General features: G+C 39.8%; 1 protein-coding gene across 5 annotated transcripts in view; it reads left to right on the plus strand.

Moving 5' to 3' along the window:
- Window positions 1–15,122, plus strand: part of slc44a5b (solute carrier family 44 member 5b) — a 36,010-nt gene that overhangs the window by 15,787 nt on the left and 5,101 nt on the right. For 2 of the 5 annotated variants that reach the window (XM_034881411.1, XM_034881410.1), the window contains exons 2-15: window positions 2,385–2,433; window positions 6,600–6,673; window positions 8,385–8,469; window positions 8,770–8,854; window positions 8,996–9,109; window positions 10,613–10,673; window positions 10,781–10,904; window positions 11,080–11,124; window positions 12,696–12,779; window positions 13,058–13,170; window positions 13,388–13,519; window positions 13,810–13,909; window positions 14,346–14,438; window positions 14,870–14,957. In XM_034881411.1, coding sequence (XP_034737302.1) covers window positions 2,385–2,433; window positions 6,600–6,673; window positions 8,385–8,469; window positions 8,770–8,854; window positions 8,996–9,109; window positions 10,613–10,673; window positions 10,781–10,904; window positions 11,080–11,124; window positions 12,696–12,779; window positions 13,058–13,170; window positions 13,388–13,519; window positions 13,810–13,909; window positions 14,346–14,438; window positions 14,870–14,957 — 1,247 coding nt within the window. Of the gene's footprint in view, window positions 1–2,384; window positions 2,434–6,599; window positions 6,674–8,384; window positions 8,470–8,769; window positions 8,855–8,995; window positions 9,110–10,612; window positions 10,674–10,780; window positions 10,905–11,079; window positions 11,125–11,458; window positions 11,492–12,695; window positions 12,780–13,057; window positions 13,171–13,387; window positions 13,520–13,809; window positions 13,910–14,345; window positions 14,439–14,869; window positions 14,958–15,122 lie in introns of all 5 variants that reach the window. The other 3 variants (XM_034881413.1, XM_034881412.1, XM_034881415.1) reach the window with 2 other exon arrangements.

The following is a 15,122-nucleotide window of genomic DNA, read 5'->3' on the forward strand; positions in this document are numbered from 1 at the left end:
AGATCAAAAAGGCTGTTGTGGAGTTGTTTAAGAATAAACTACACTGGCCATGACCATTGTGATGAAAGATTATAGAACCCAATGCAACAGTATAGCTTTTTAACATGGTTTTAATTGATGATAGTCACAGCCCACGCTTGTTATCAGAGGTGGGTAGTAACGAGTTACATTTACTCCGTTACATTTACTTGAGTAAGTTTTTGAAAAAATTATGATATTAGGGGTAGTTTTAAATCACTATACTTTTTACTTTAACTTAAGAAGATTCAGGAAGAAGAAACTGTACTCTTACTTCGCTACATTAGGCTACAATAACTTTGTTACTTTTCTTTTTACCTTTTTGGTATTCTACACGCCATTGTTTTTATCTCCCCCCCCCCCGCACGCCTCACTTTAATGTTTTAGTTTGACAGAGAGAGAGACTTCAGTTAAAGGATCTACCACGTGACTGTTTCACCGATCAAACGTAGTTGTTCAGTCTCGTCACATGACCATACTCAATCTCAGCGGCGGGACAGTTTAGCTTTACAGTCGTAGTAAACCAATAATAAGCAATAATGTCAGAATCAACGACAGCAATGCAACACAGACAAGCAGCAACACCCCTGGCCTCATAATGAAAGCATGTGTACCTTTTAGTAAAAGTGCAAAACAACAGCTACATTATGTCTGATTGAATGCTTAAAAATAAATCAGACATTACTCAACAGTACTTGAGTACTTGAGTAGTTTTTCACCAAGCACTTTTTTACTCTTGCACAAGTAATTATTTGGATGACTGCTTTTTTTCTTTTACTTGAGTCATATTATTCTGAAGTAACAGTACTTTTAATATTTTTGGCTACTTTACCCACCTCTGCTTGTTATTATTATACATTCACTGTTGGTTTTGGTCTTTTCATTTGATTTGCTGATAACAAATAAAAAGGTTTTGTGCTTGTTAAATTCAGGAGTTATTCAATTTTATAGTATATTCAAAACATGATTTGTATTTACGCAGTCTAGTGTAGTCATTCCTCACACTTTTAGAAGCATGGCTGGATGTACGTCTCTCGACAGGATCAGTTTGGGTAACGGGCAGATGGGAGATAGGCCCGCTCATGCTGCTCCGTAGTCTGCCCCAGCTGCTTGGAGACAGTACCCTCCATGTGTGGTGAGTAATAGGTCCTCGGGAACACGTCATACCTAGTTTCAATTGGGTCAGAGACTGCTTGGGCACCAAAGAAGCAGCCAGTGATGAATGCTAATGCTTGTGCTTCCTTACACCTACACGTGCACACAGTCTGAGTTAGCTCCTCAGGTAACTGATGACGCTTGCAAATGTGGTTCAGTATTTCGTCTGCTGGGTCAAATGGGGAATCCTCACTGTGACCCAGATAAGCTGTTTGGCTTAGGAGTTGTTAAAATGATTTATTATATTTCTGTGTTAGCTACATTGTTTTGGCTTTTAGTGCTTTATCTTAGCGTCGTCATCCCTCTTCATTCCAGTCCTGCTCGGAGACCTACACTGTGAGATGGCCTAGTTAGTTTATCTTGGCCAGTTGAATAGCACAGCAGGTAACTTTACAGGTACACTTAACTTGCAGAGTGTATGCTGTCATTGTTATGAAATGTTGCTCATAACTGTTCAGATGTGTTATTCTCTGTGTGTACTAAATGTGTCTGTGTGTATGTTTCCTTTTGCTTTAAAGCTATATTGTGTACATTTGTAGTTGTTAATTATCAAAATCTGTGTTGCCCTTTCACAAACTTGTCATTTTTTATGAATATTGACAACCACCATTAATTCCAAGTATTCCTATTTGCTTGAAATTTACATTTGCGCTTGAACTGGGGTAGACTCTCCATAGTCATGCGCCATCTTAAAATACATCAGCCAGTAAGGGACATACAGGCCATACGGCTGCGCCTTTCGCATTTCGGACTCACAGCTGCTGCTAACGGGCATTGTTGCTTCCCAGCCCCGGCAAGTTTGAAGAAGGAAACGCGGAGAACCGCATGTACTCAAAATCCAAATTTCAGGAACAGGAGTCTTCTTCTCCGGCCAGAAAAGAAAACGGATATTGAAAAGAGCAAGAGACTGGCGTCATCAGAAAAAAGAGTGAACATTGGAGCTGCTTTGGACACATACATCAAATCCCAACTAGTTAATTTTCCTCTGGACCGCTGCAGTCTCGTTTTCTTTCTCTCTCCTTTTTTTTTGATTGCGATATATGATCTCAACGCTAGATGGGAGAAAAGTAGCTTTTAATGACAGTCTTTTATCTTATTTTGTTAGTGAACCAGCCGGTACACTTTTGTCTTTTGTTGTCTATGTTCTGTATATGCATTTTGTCAGTCAATTTTGTTTTTGTAATCTCACCACACTCTTGCTTGTCTTACAGGTGAGCCGCGCAAGTTCGACCCAAAGTTCAGAGGACCTGTTCACAAAAGGTACTACACATACTCAACATCATCAACTTTTGGCTTTGTAGTTGTTGCATTTGATAATGTCGCAGTTCAAGGAAACTAAAAATTCACTAAATCTAAATCTGGTTCACTTGCAATGCATCATTATCACTGCATTATAAATCTGTTTGCAAACACATTTGAGAGACCTGTTCGTCATCTCTGAAGATAACAACCGGAATATCTATGCACTTGCATTAGAAAGGTGGCAGAGATCTTAGAAACAGAGATCAAAACTTGAATACATTCAAAACTATATGTATACTTGAATAACTTTGTAAATAAAATTAATTCTGTTGAGGTGACCCTATAATTACTAGCCATGGTCTTCCAACATCTGATTGTTACATGTTTATCGATTTTGCCTGTTGTGTAATGTCTTTGGCACACACCCAAGTCGAAACACTGATAGATGGATCATTTGTCATGCCACGTTAATAAAGATTGAGGCAGAGTTCTGGCAGCTCTTTCCACTCCACCTCACTGATCAATGCCCATAAGTCAAGATGGTGGCTGGAGTTAGACCAGTGACACACCCTATTAACCAGCCAGATACAGCCAAACCGATGTAGTCCACACATTAGGGCGGCGGTTGCAGGGAGATGTCTCCTGTTGTTCAACCAACAGCACAGAAGCACTTCTCCTGATGAACTGCAGTCTACTGTCTGCCTGGTGTGCGCTATAATTCTATACACATCACATCACAAGTTATTGATTGCTCTTTCAAATCATTTCTATGTAATATACTGAAAATAAAACACAAAGACGTGATATGAAAATTCACTTGAAGTTGGCAACGTTTGTGATAATATAGGGGAAAATGAGGTCTAGTGCCAAAATGATTTGAAATACCCTGATTAAAATGGAAAGGTATAGTGCTTAGCAGACGAACCTCATTTAAAAATACAGAACTATAAACTTTAGGTTGAGCGTTTTTCAAAATTTGAATATACTGTATGGCATTTTTCAAATTAAATCTACATTTTGAGACTACCTAATTTCTTCAGCAGAATGAAAGCCAGATTTTGCAATAAAGCAAAACACCCTTATGGCATCACCACAGGCTTCTTTTGATGATTTAGTAATATTTTAATGTTATGTATGCTTTTATCTATTTCATGTTCTATAACATCAGTTTGGCAGGCTGCTGTGACGGCATGTTTCCGTTCTCCTGTGTCTCTTTATCCCACCCTCTCCAGCCCATTTCACTGCTACAGCTGGGTGAAGGCACCAAGGATGCTTTGATGTTTCTGTGGCTCAAAGGCTTTTCTTAATGAGAACTGGGAGTGAACCGACTCTGTGGTCGTCTTGTTTTCATGCAAGCTCGGTGTCTAAATTAAGTAACTGTATCAGTGCTTATTGAGCACTCCTGTAAAGGACATACTGAAGTGGACAAGGTGTAGTGTTAATTTAAACTGACTCCAGTTGTAAACAATATAATAATACGCATTATAATCTGTGTCAGAAATATAAACTCACAACTGCACAAGCATATTGTAACGTAGTAATGCTTTTCATAGTGTCTTGTTAAATCTGCAGTTGCAGACAAACTTAATAACCATTAATGAATTGCTGCTGCCATTACAGCATGTGTGACAACTTACCAAAATGAGAAAATGACAATGAGAAATATCCCTTTTACTGTGCAAATCTCACCCTCCAAATATCCCTTCCTGTTATTGTCTGTTACAAAACAGGGACCGGCTGGTACATTCACACCCCAATGGCACCCATGGTATTCTGTGGAACTGCTGCCATCTATGTCACCTTGGCTCCCTCATAATATCAGCCCTGGCAAATATAACACAGACACAAATGTTTCTTATTGCACTGACAGAGCTTCCTGTATTGTGTGTGATTTATTTATTTTTAATTTCAAAGAAGTTGTGTCTGCCACAGTACAGTACACAGGCAGGGCAATGCTTCGGACCCTGTGAAAGTATGTGTTAGTGACATCTGAAGAGGCCAGATTTGCGGTTTGACTATATTTTGGGATGTGGCCTGCTTTTCTGAGATAAGAGAACAAAGCAGAATTGTTTTCACTCCCCTCTCTTTGTCAGCTTCCCTTCAACACGCACCTTTGCATGCTTCAAAGGTGACTTTGTATTAGCACTGCGGTGCTGGGTGTGCACTTTGTCTTAATAATGCAGTCGTCTCTATATGAGCAAGTTGGGAACGAGACAGATCTACAGTAGCACATTATGGTGGAGGAGAGGCAAGGTCAGCTTTAGACCTCCACCCCTCAGATCTTCTCCTTTTTAATCATCTAGGATGTGTTGCCGAGTGATTGCTAACTTATCTTCAAGTTGAAGGGTGTAGATGGATTCAAAGGACAAGGAATGCAACCATTGCCATGGCAACCCTGACAGCTATTTCTCCGTTTTCTTTTTTGAATGAAATGAAATGGTACTCCCTTGTCTCTGTTTGTTAATAACATGCACAATATCAGCAACAGCTTTTCTTGTAGTGTGGGACGTTGTCTTTATACTCATATTCACTGTCAGTGTGAGACGACGGCTGTCTTCGCCAGGCAGAGCTGTGCCCACTTTAGCTACCGTTGTTTCTCTATTATCTCCCAAAACTAATTGCTGTGCTATCAGAAAAAAAAACACCAATTCTCTAAGCCTTATTTTATACGGCAACCAACTGCTCTTTTAGTCTTTTGTCATTCAGTGTCATTCATTGGATGTTTTGGCTGATGTTGGCATGTTTGCCTGAAGATACAGAGCAGATGGTCAGAGTCGCGATATTACATTTTCAATTTGCAGGTATCTGCAGTCCTAATGTAATTCAGATAAGAATGGCGATAATGGAGTCATCTTATTGTGAAATGAGAAACGAGGAGGATTAGCAGCCCCGCTGGGACCGAAAACATTCCAATCCTCTATTGCCAAGTTTAACAAACCAATCTACCAGAGCAGTCTGTTAACATAGATTGCAAGCGTTACGGTGGTTATTAATGCAGGAACATAAAAAGTAGCTCCTAATTGCAGCTGTACTCTCAAGCAGTCTGGGATAATTTGCAACGCCAGCCTAAATTACACAGCTGACCCTAAATCTGAGAGGCTACACTGAGTATACAGTTTAAATAGTTCTGTTTGTTTCTTGTATGCATCCTAATGTAAATGTGTTAGTGTCTATTTAAGCTATTTTATCCCTCTTTGTATGGGTTGATCTTCAGCTGATATCCCCTGTGCACATCAGTGCTCTAGTCTGTCTTCTCTGTCTGCTACTTAATCATGAAATTGTATTTGGAGGCTGAAGAGCACTGCGTAGAACCATGTAACCATGCTGAATACAAAACAAGGACAATCCACTCTTCAAAGAACTACACAGAGGAAACACTGTCACATCTCTGAGCTCAGGCCTTCTTTTTACTTTGGCTTCGCTCTTCTGGATGAAAGAGGAGAAGGGTTGAAAGCTGGAGGAAAAGAGGTTCTCAAGTCAATTTGTGTATAGCGTATGGTGTTAGAGGGAGTCTAACATATGTGCCTTGTATGGTACTACTGGGCACAGGGGATTACACTTGGCTCTATTCAAGGCCGGGCTCATAGTCTGAATAGTTTTGAAAGAGGTCTAAGAAAGGGCTGGACTGACTGACAGCTTCTCTCCGAGTGTACAGAAGTGGAAGAAAGCTTGTTGTTGGACAGAGACGGGGAAGAGAGACTCTGATATGCTGCTTTAAACTAGCTGACTGAGGAAACTGAAGAGAAGAGCAATCTTCAAATAGTTGTTGCTGTTGCTGTGCTTGTGGGAGAGTTAACTCTGATTGGGACTCATTGTTTTATTAGGGAGTCAGTAGACCTCCACTAAAGTGTTTCTGAAAACACAATACACAGACACCTTGTTATACCTGGTAGCAATGGCTACACCCAAATATAAACCTCAAACTCACTTGCCAGACAGAAGCTCTGTCTTGATTACCAACAACAAAATGGTTAAACATACAATAAACATACAATACACGTATAATACACTCTCCTTGAGATGAGGCCAGTTCCTCCTGGGGACTCACTACATGTATTTTTTTCATGATACTGAGGTGGCCAATGGCATTCAACAACCAACAATTTATAAATCACCTTAATTTTCTCAATCTTTCCTGTGACCTCTTATTTATTTATTTTTACTCCCCCCCCCCCCTCCTCCAGGAGCTGCACTGATGTGGTTTGCTGTGTTATCTTCATCATTGTCATCCTTGGCTACATCGCTCTGGGTACCGTGGGTGAGTTTTACTCATTTTTGCTGAATTTTCCTAATCGCACACAACTACACCCACAAACACAATGTGATATGTTCTGGTCTGGTCAGGGAGTGAAAAATGTCGGCCTGTGACAGTAATTTTACAACATTTTAATTTACCACAAACAAAATAGAACCTTCTCCACAGGATGCACCAACACTGCACGAGAAAATAAGCAGTTTTTGGTTTGTTTGACGTATTCGTAATTTTATGGTGGGTTATTCAACAAAATGTCTGGAGAGTTAAAATTGCAGGGGAGTTGAAATATGCAGCTCCCCAGAGAATCGGCTAGCCTTTTTTTTAAGTGGGAGTGGGAGTTCCAACACAGCAGTAGCTTGTATGGCTCACTCTGGCTTATTCTTGACTTGAGCCAATTGTGTTAATCAAACAGTTTTGATGTCCCTGTTGAGTGTTTTTGACTGGATGACTGGTGATTCCCTCTGGCTCTCATTTCATTCAAATGTTCTTGAAGCCGTTCAGTTCCCTCGAGTGCAATAGCAAATAGTTGTGCAAGAGGAAACTCAGATTGGACAGAAAGTCTGTCTCGATTTACCCTGAAGAGATCTGAGGAGCAGTCATCATTAGTCCTCATAAATCCGCCGACTTTTAAATGCCACCACAAAGAAAGCGGAAGGAAACAAAAAATACGTGCATCCAGCGGAATTTTCTGCAGCACCTGAGCAATCGCGGAAGTGGAACGCAAAGGAAATAGACTCCCTTGAGTGTGACAGAGTCCCCTTTGTCTCTAAAACATATCCTGTTTTATCCAGCACACCTGACTGCACATTTCTTCCCTCCTTCTTTCCCTGACACGTATGATATACATCATCAATTAGGGAAAATTAAAATCCCAATGCTGTCACCAAAATGCTGTCCCTTGCCAGCTGTCAGAGGTGTCGTGTCTAAATCTGGACACCGGAAGGATTTATTGTTTTCCAATAATTTAAATAGAGCATAAACAATGACAATGGCTGGGACTTCAAATGCAGACTGTAATGTCTGCAGTCGGCTGAAGATCTCTGTGTTCTTTATGTATAATTTTTCAGTTCAGCACAATCCTTCATTGACTGGCAAGGTGAAAAACCTTAATTCTGTGTTGTTCAGATTGGGCAAGTAAATTAAACAAAAGAATCGCTTAGAAAATTTAATTTCAGGGTTACTGCTACTCCTATCTAGCCAGGTCCTACCAGACTCTCGTACATTTCATTAGTCCAGAAAGTCTGGCCACTCTCCATTGACAAGTGTTAACTTCCTCGAAGGCGGGTACTCTGTTTAGAGACACAGAAGAAAACAAATTAAACTGAATTGATTTTGATCATTTACTTTTTTATCAATGTAGATGTTTCTTCTTAATTAACATGCATGCATGCATGCATGCATGCATTCCTCCAAATAAATGTTAATTGTTTTGTTAATTGTGTTGCGAGTACACAGAGAGACACACCTGGTTGTGGCCTGATTCGCTCATAGATTTGATTCATATATGACCCTATTCCAGCTGTCTTTAGACAGCTAATAGTTTCCTCTTTACATCAAAAAACGTAAGCTCTGTAAAGGAGGATGATGTATTGACCAATGGCGTTGTGTAGCTCCAGTAGGTCTAACAAGACAGTTTCAGGACTATGTATCTAGTATGGTTACACATGTTAAAATCCATGCAGTTCAAACAAATAGCTGTCGTGCTGTGTTTCAGCCTGGATTCATGGCGACCCCAGGAAGGTGGTCTATCCAACCGACAGCCACGGTCAGTTCTGTGGCCACCAGGACACCCCCAACGCGTGAGTGGAAAAATATCTTTCTTAAATTGTAATACAGGAATAATTATGTTCCCAAAATTGTCTCTCAGCTTTCCATTGTCATTGTTACAAACACAAAAGGATTTGACCACAATGTATGGTTATGGTTTGTGACTAATTGTGGCAGGCTTTTCTTGCCCGGTACACTCTCTACTCACCCTGAGTGTGTGCATGTGTGTGCTTAAATGCTTGCTAACAAAACATTGCAATAATGCACTGGTTTCTCAGTCTTTTGAATCCTTATAATAATACTCTTTTCTTTATCTTCATTTGTCTCCACAGAAACAAAGCCATATTATTCTTCTTCAACATGTTGAAATGTGCCAATCCTGCAGTTTTGATAAACCTCCAGTGCCCTACTACCCAGGTCAGAGACTGAATGCAGACCCTTTTTCTAGCAGCACATTTTTGCCCTTTTTTTGTGTTTCTCACCAAGCTTTTCCTCCACGCTTGATTATGCAAGATTGATGGGTCTTTTCATTAAGAGGATGTGTTGTGTGTCCTCCAGCTCTGTGTCTCCAAGTGCCCTGACAGATTCTCAACTCTCCTGGATGCGTGGAATACCAACAACTGGGGGTATTACAAGCAATTCTGCAAGCCAGGCTTTGAGATTAGCAGTAAGGTGAGAGACCGTGGTTAGTGGTCCGTTTTTTGTTTTTTGCAGACTAGATGAAAATGCATTTATTGAACCCCATGCCTCTTCTGGATGCAGTGCTTACTCACTATTGTTTTAAGACAAGGTCAGGTATGAGATATGTATATATAAATAAATAAATATACTATATATGCTTTTTTACCCGTTGGGCAGGTGCTGTACATGGCTCTACTGTACTTGTCCACAGAAGAGTCCCTTCACTTTTTGAAAATGTACAAGAAATAGTTTTTAAACAAAAGTAATCAAATCGTCAGATTTGATCACTGTTGTCTGTACAGTGGTTCTAATAAATAGCTCATTTGAATGTGTTTTGAGAGACTGCTGGAAGTGAGCTAGCTGCCACTGATGCATCACAATGACGGAGGCCCGGTGGGGTGTGAGAACCGGAAAGTGAGGTGGTGTGTGGGAGCACCTAACAGCTCAGTCACACTGTTTGAACGCAATCATTTATTTCCCCTCCCACATCATTCCGTGTATGACAGTGTTACATCAGACACGATATAATCCAACATTGTTTCATCTGACTTCTTTGATCTTCAGGAATAATAATATTAATAATGCCAACGCTACAATCACAGGAAATTAAACATTGGTTGAGTAAGATCTATGAAATAGTTTTTATTCTGAAAATGGGAAATTCTTTTCAAAAACATACTGATAATATACATGTGACTGGTAATTACTTTGTTCACAAGACTAAACTGTGAATCTGTTGTAAAAGAGTATTTAATAGGTAAGAACTTAAGTCGACGTCTTATTAAGTGTGAGTTCAAATAAGTTGTCCATAAGACAATTTATAAATGGGCAGCAGGCACACAAGACTTAACATTAATACAGAAACCTACAGGACAGATTTAGCTGTTTATTGAGGCCATCATGTCCTCCAAGCCTTCAGACAATGGTGCAATTTCATCTATTCTAGGACTAATCTCCAGGTTGGATGGCTTTTCCTTGTCTAAAATCAAAATTGCGTTGGAACAGAAGATTCAGGCAACAATCAATAAGGAGACCTAGGCTAAGATATTGGGAAGAGTTCACTCCTCATCGATGTGTGCTCAACACTCTCTGACTCAAATTCAATTCTCGATTCAATTCAGTTGCCTTTACGACCCTTCTTGCACGTCTCACTTTTGAAGTGGAAGGATGCTGCCCCGCCCTTAGTCTCCCACTGGATAAGGGATGTGTTGAAATAAATAAATAAATCTTGAAATTAATCAGATGTACACTACGAGGCTTTGTAAAGAAATGTATTAAAGTCTGGAGATCTTTTTGTGACATGTTTGATGCAGGCTTGGAATGTTTTATGTGTATTGTAAAATTCAATAGAAAGAACTATGAAGAAGGACAGATTTAGATAAACAACGGAAGAATCAGAAAAGGCCCTCCACGCCGTCTCCTAACTATAATAAATGCTAAAATAAATGTCTTGTTTTCAATTGTTGAATTATTGTCTCCTTATTTCCCTTTCAGTCAGTTGGAGATGTCATACGGGATGAAGACTGCCCGTCTATAATCGTGCCAAGCAGACCTTGTGAGTCAATCAGAGTAACTGTGAACACAGTAACACACAGTAGCTCACTGTTTGTTTGCTAAGCTACTAAAGACAAAACAAAAAATCTTTTTTTAAATGTGTTTCAGTCCTTCAGCGGTGCTTCCCTGATTTCATTACAAGAAATGGAGTTTTGATGGTAGCCAATCAGACCATCTTCAAAGACGGTGACAACAACCAGAGAAGTGTCAACGACCTAAAAGATGCTGCCAAGTAAGTTCTGCTTCCCTGCAACGTGACTCTTTAACCTTGTTGTTCATCCAGTTAAGCTATGCAAATAGAAAGACATGTACATTAGATGGAGAATGGGAATTCTTGCTGTAGTAGAATATGCAATAATCATTTACCCTGTAAATAAAGTGTTTTAAAACTGTTATATTGTCAATAGGGCTGCCAGCTCTGCACCCAGAGAGCTCTGGACAGATATTTCAGGGTAGGAAAGTGGGCATGTCACTGACATCACTCATGCCAAGGAATGTGTCAAACCACATTCAAAGTCATTTGCATGTTTATTGCATGAAAATGCAATTTACCCTCAAGTTCAAGAGTAGAACTTCAGGGGTACCTACAAGCTTACAGCAGTTGCTTTGTAAATTTACGCTATCAACATGTTAATGGGCTGAGTAAGCTTTAAACTTTGGATAAGCGGAGGAATCATGTATTTAAACCAGCGAGCTGATATTATAGACATACATGATTCTGTGTTTGCTGTGATCACCTTTTTGACCCTAAAGGATAATGTGCTTTTAATGCTTTTCTTTCTGTAGCAAAGTAACTGCCATGCATCAAGGAGTGGAAAGGTCTCCAAAATTATTTATTTCAGCTTTTAAATGTTGTCTCTGCTGTAGCCAGTAGCTTTGTGTGGACTAACCCTCCCTCTTCATCATGAACAATTTGCTCCTGTGTCCCTCCACCTGCAACAGGGGACAGGGGTTTAGGACAGATTAACACAATTGTTTGTGGCATATATCTACATCCAAACATCCAGTCATCTACTTCTTTGGGTGTCAAATAACATAGAGAGTGTTGTGGTGCCCCCTGGTGGTCATTAGGGTTTGCTCCCCTGATCTAGATATGAATGCAGGTTTGTATAACAGGGCTGGATATGATCCAAACTGTTGTACTTAGACAAGGTTTCAGTGACCTTTTAGTGATCTGATGCAGAGTTTGTCATTATATGGTTTGTTTCAGCACAGCTTTCAATGCTCTGTTTATCCCTCTGCAATGTTAGCCTGTCCTCTTGACCTCCTCTGTCTGTACTTTAGAGATGCATCTGAGTCATAGGCCAGTGTGTATGCAGTCAAACTTTGCAGTAGTCATGTTCTGATATTGCTACAAGTCTTGTAGTTATATTTTCCCTGTGGAGACTCAACACTAGCATGTGTTTGTGATTTCCCTTAACTAGAGGTCCTTAAACACGCTGATAGAATTAGACAAAAATATGGTTTATGCTAAATCATTTGTCTTTGGTTGAGATTTTTTTTTAAATAAAAAAAACAAAATTAAAGATGAATTTGGGTGACAACTAAAACAGTATTTTAGCATTTGAAGCAGAAACATATGGGTTATTGATCTGACACATTCGTTAATATGTGCTATTCCACTAGGTGCTCCTATCACATCCAGTAACACGCTGCTATACCATTTACCGCCATACTGAAGGTACTATTGCTCCATAGCGCTTCAGTAACACTAATGCTGTTTTGTGGCTGTTGGATATGAAACTTAGAATAGTTTTCTTAAGTCCCTCATAACCCAATAAGTAGGTCTCAAAACCTGAGAATATCAAAAGCATTTTGAAACTGCATTCATCTTTGTTCCATAGTAGGAGCATTATAGATAAATAAAGTCTCAAGATGTTTTTGAGAAACACTAGTAATTAAGTAATTAGACACAGTAACACAAATCTGTCATACTCCCTCTCCGTATCCTTATGAAATCCCTTTTTTTGACACCTTGTCTCTTTCCCACTCCTTCCTATCTCACCTTGTTACTCCATCACAGAGGTATCGCCAGCCTGCTGAATGCCAAAGAAGTAGGCATGAAGATCTTTGAGGATTATGCAAATTCTTGGAACTGGATCCTCATGTAAGAATATGCTGTGGCTTTTGGGGATTTTGGTGTATTCCCTTCTCTTTATTGATTATGTACTTCAGTGGGTAGAGAATCAGAATCAGTGCTCCTTCAGTTAAATAGATGTCGTCATAAATACTTTGAATTTACAACAGCAGGCGATTTTTAAATGGCACTTGATACATTCCTATTTTCAAAGCTTCTTACTGAATACATTCTTAACATCCAGATTTGTTAATTTAGCTGTCAAACACTTGTGAGTTCCCAGTATGCATGTTTTTGTGTTGTTGCAGTGGTCTGGTTATAACCATGGCGGTCAGTCTGGTCTTTATCTTGCTGCTGCGCTACACTGCTGGCGTCTTCCTGTGGCTCATTGTCTTCAGTGTGATCACTGCGATCGGCTACGGTGAGTATTCCCCGTAGACGGATACCTCCCATTGCCACTGGCTATTCTATTCTTGTTACACATGTTGGAGATGTTGTCGACATGTTTTACATTTGACTTTCTCACCTATCTTGCCATTAGCTGTTGCCAAGGCAAACTGGCAGATTTATATTTGTCTTACCTTGTTGCATGCTTTCTTGCCTTTTATTCTTTCTCTTTGCTTCTCTGTGTCTCCCAGGTATCTGGCACTGCTACTGGGAATACAGCACATTGAGCGGGAAGCCAGGCGCTAATATCACCATCTCTGATATTGGCTTCCACACAGACTTGAGCATTTTCCTCCAGCTCAGACAGACGTGGCTTATCTTTAGTATGTTGTCATCCACTATCATACATTTACCTCGCACTTTAGATTTTATTATGTGAACCCAAACCCTTATAGCCACAGTGCAATGCTTGCCCCACTGAGTTTTGCTCAACCGTGTAATATAAACAACATTTTTCAATCCCTGTAGACTTGAGGTTTTGAAAATGAAACCTTCTGGAGCAAATGCTAGCACATTAATTTAAATCTGTTCTTTTAATAGCTTGTGTAAAACCGATATAAAACATTTTTGTTGTATGTGCATTGACTAATTATAAAACACATTTCTTTTGTAGTGATCTGTCTTTCTGTGATTGAGGCCATCATTGTGGTTATGCTGATATTTCTGAGGACAAGGTTGCGCATCGCTGTTGCTTTATTGAAGGAGGGAAGCAGGTACGGATAAAAGCTCTGTTGATTACTTGGAAATGATTGAATTGTGTTTGTATACACTACCGGTCAAAAGTTTGGAGTCACTTAGAAATTTCCATTTCACTCCATTAAAGACAGAATACCAGCTGATCTGGGTGGGGGGCTGAACTTTAATGCAGTATCTACATCGCCGTCCAATGTTCTAAAGGCACATTCTGTTTACTAATCTGATCTCCTTTTATAAACTGAGAAAACATTAGAGAACCCTTTTGCAATTATATAAGCACATGATGTAATCTGAAAACTTCTGCCCTGGTTAAAAAAACAATGCAACTGATCTCAGCTGGTATTCTGTCTATAATGGAGTGCAATGGAAATTTCTAAGTGACCCTAAACTTTTGACCGGTAGTGTACATACAGCAAAATTAATAAAAGCTGTTTTGCTCTTTCTTGTTTTTAGGGCCATAAGCTACATCATGTCAACTCTCTTGTACCCAATCATCACTTTCTTCCTTCTGGCCATCTGCATCGCTTACTGGGTCGTCACAGCCGTGTATCCTTCGACCTGCTGGTTCCGTTGATGAACTCTTTCATTCAAAGAATTCTGCTGCGTTCATCCAGTCTGCAGTAGTTTAAACACTCCATCAAGTTTATTAGGATAATCCACAAAATCTTATTAAAAAATCTGCTAGTAAACAGAGTGCAACAATGCGCTGTTGCAGTTGATGTAGTTGTAGAAAATGGGTAGGGCTTCTTTCACTTGGTGTTTTATGTTTTTTTTAAAGCAAAATGGGAACAAGCGTGTGTTCTTGTGTCTTTTTAAAATTTTCAACATAGACCTAGGCTTGTTATGCCTGGAGGAACGAGAAGACTCTGTGTAAGTAACACACAACTGAAGTATTAAAACAAAACTGAGTGTGTTTTCACGGATTGCTGCGTGGAGGAAATGTCTCTTGGTGTTGACCTTAACTGGTTTGACCCCAGCTTCTTAGCATCCTCTGGTAATGCAGTCTACAAGGTCGCTCCTGCTGACGATAAATGCATGTATGCCAACCTCACATGCAGTCCAAAGGTGAGTTGTTATAGCTATGTCACAGCTTCTTCTTATTGCCTACAAGTAAAATCTAATAGCTGAGCGTGACTTTTTAAAATCTAATGCTGATGTACACTCACCGGCCACTTTATTAGGTACACCTGTCCAACTGCTCGTTAACACTTAATTTCTAAGCAGCCAATC

Source organism: Etheostoma cragini, chromosome 9 (assembly GCF_013103735.1).
Source record: "Etheostoma cragini isolate CJK2018 chromosome 9, CSU_Ecrag_1.0, whole genome shotgun sequence".
Taxonomy (NCBI): domain Eukaryota; kingdom Metazoa; phylum Chordata; class Actinopteri; order Perciformes; family Percidae; genus Etheostoma; species Etheostoma cragini.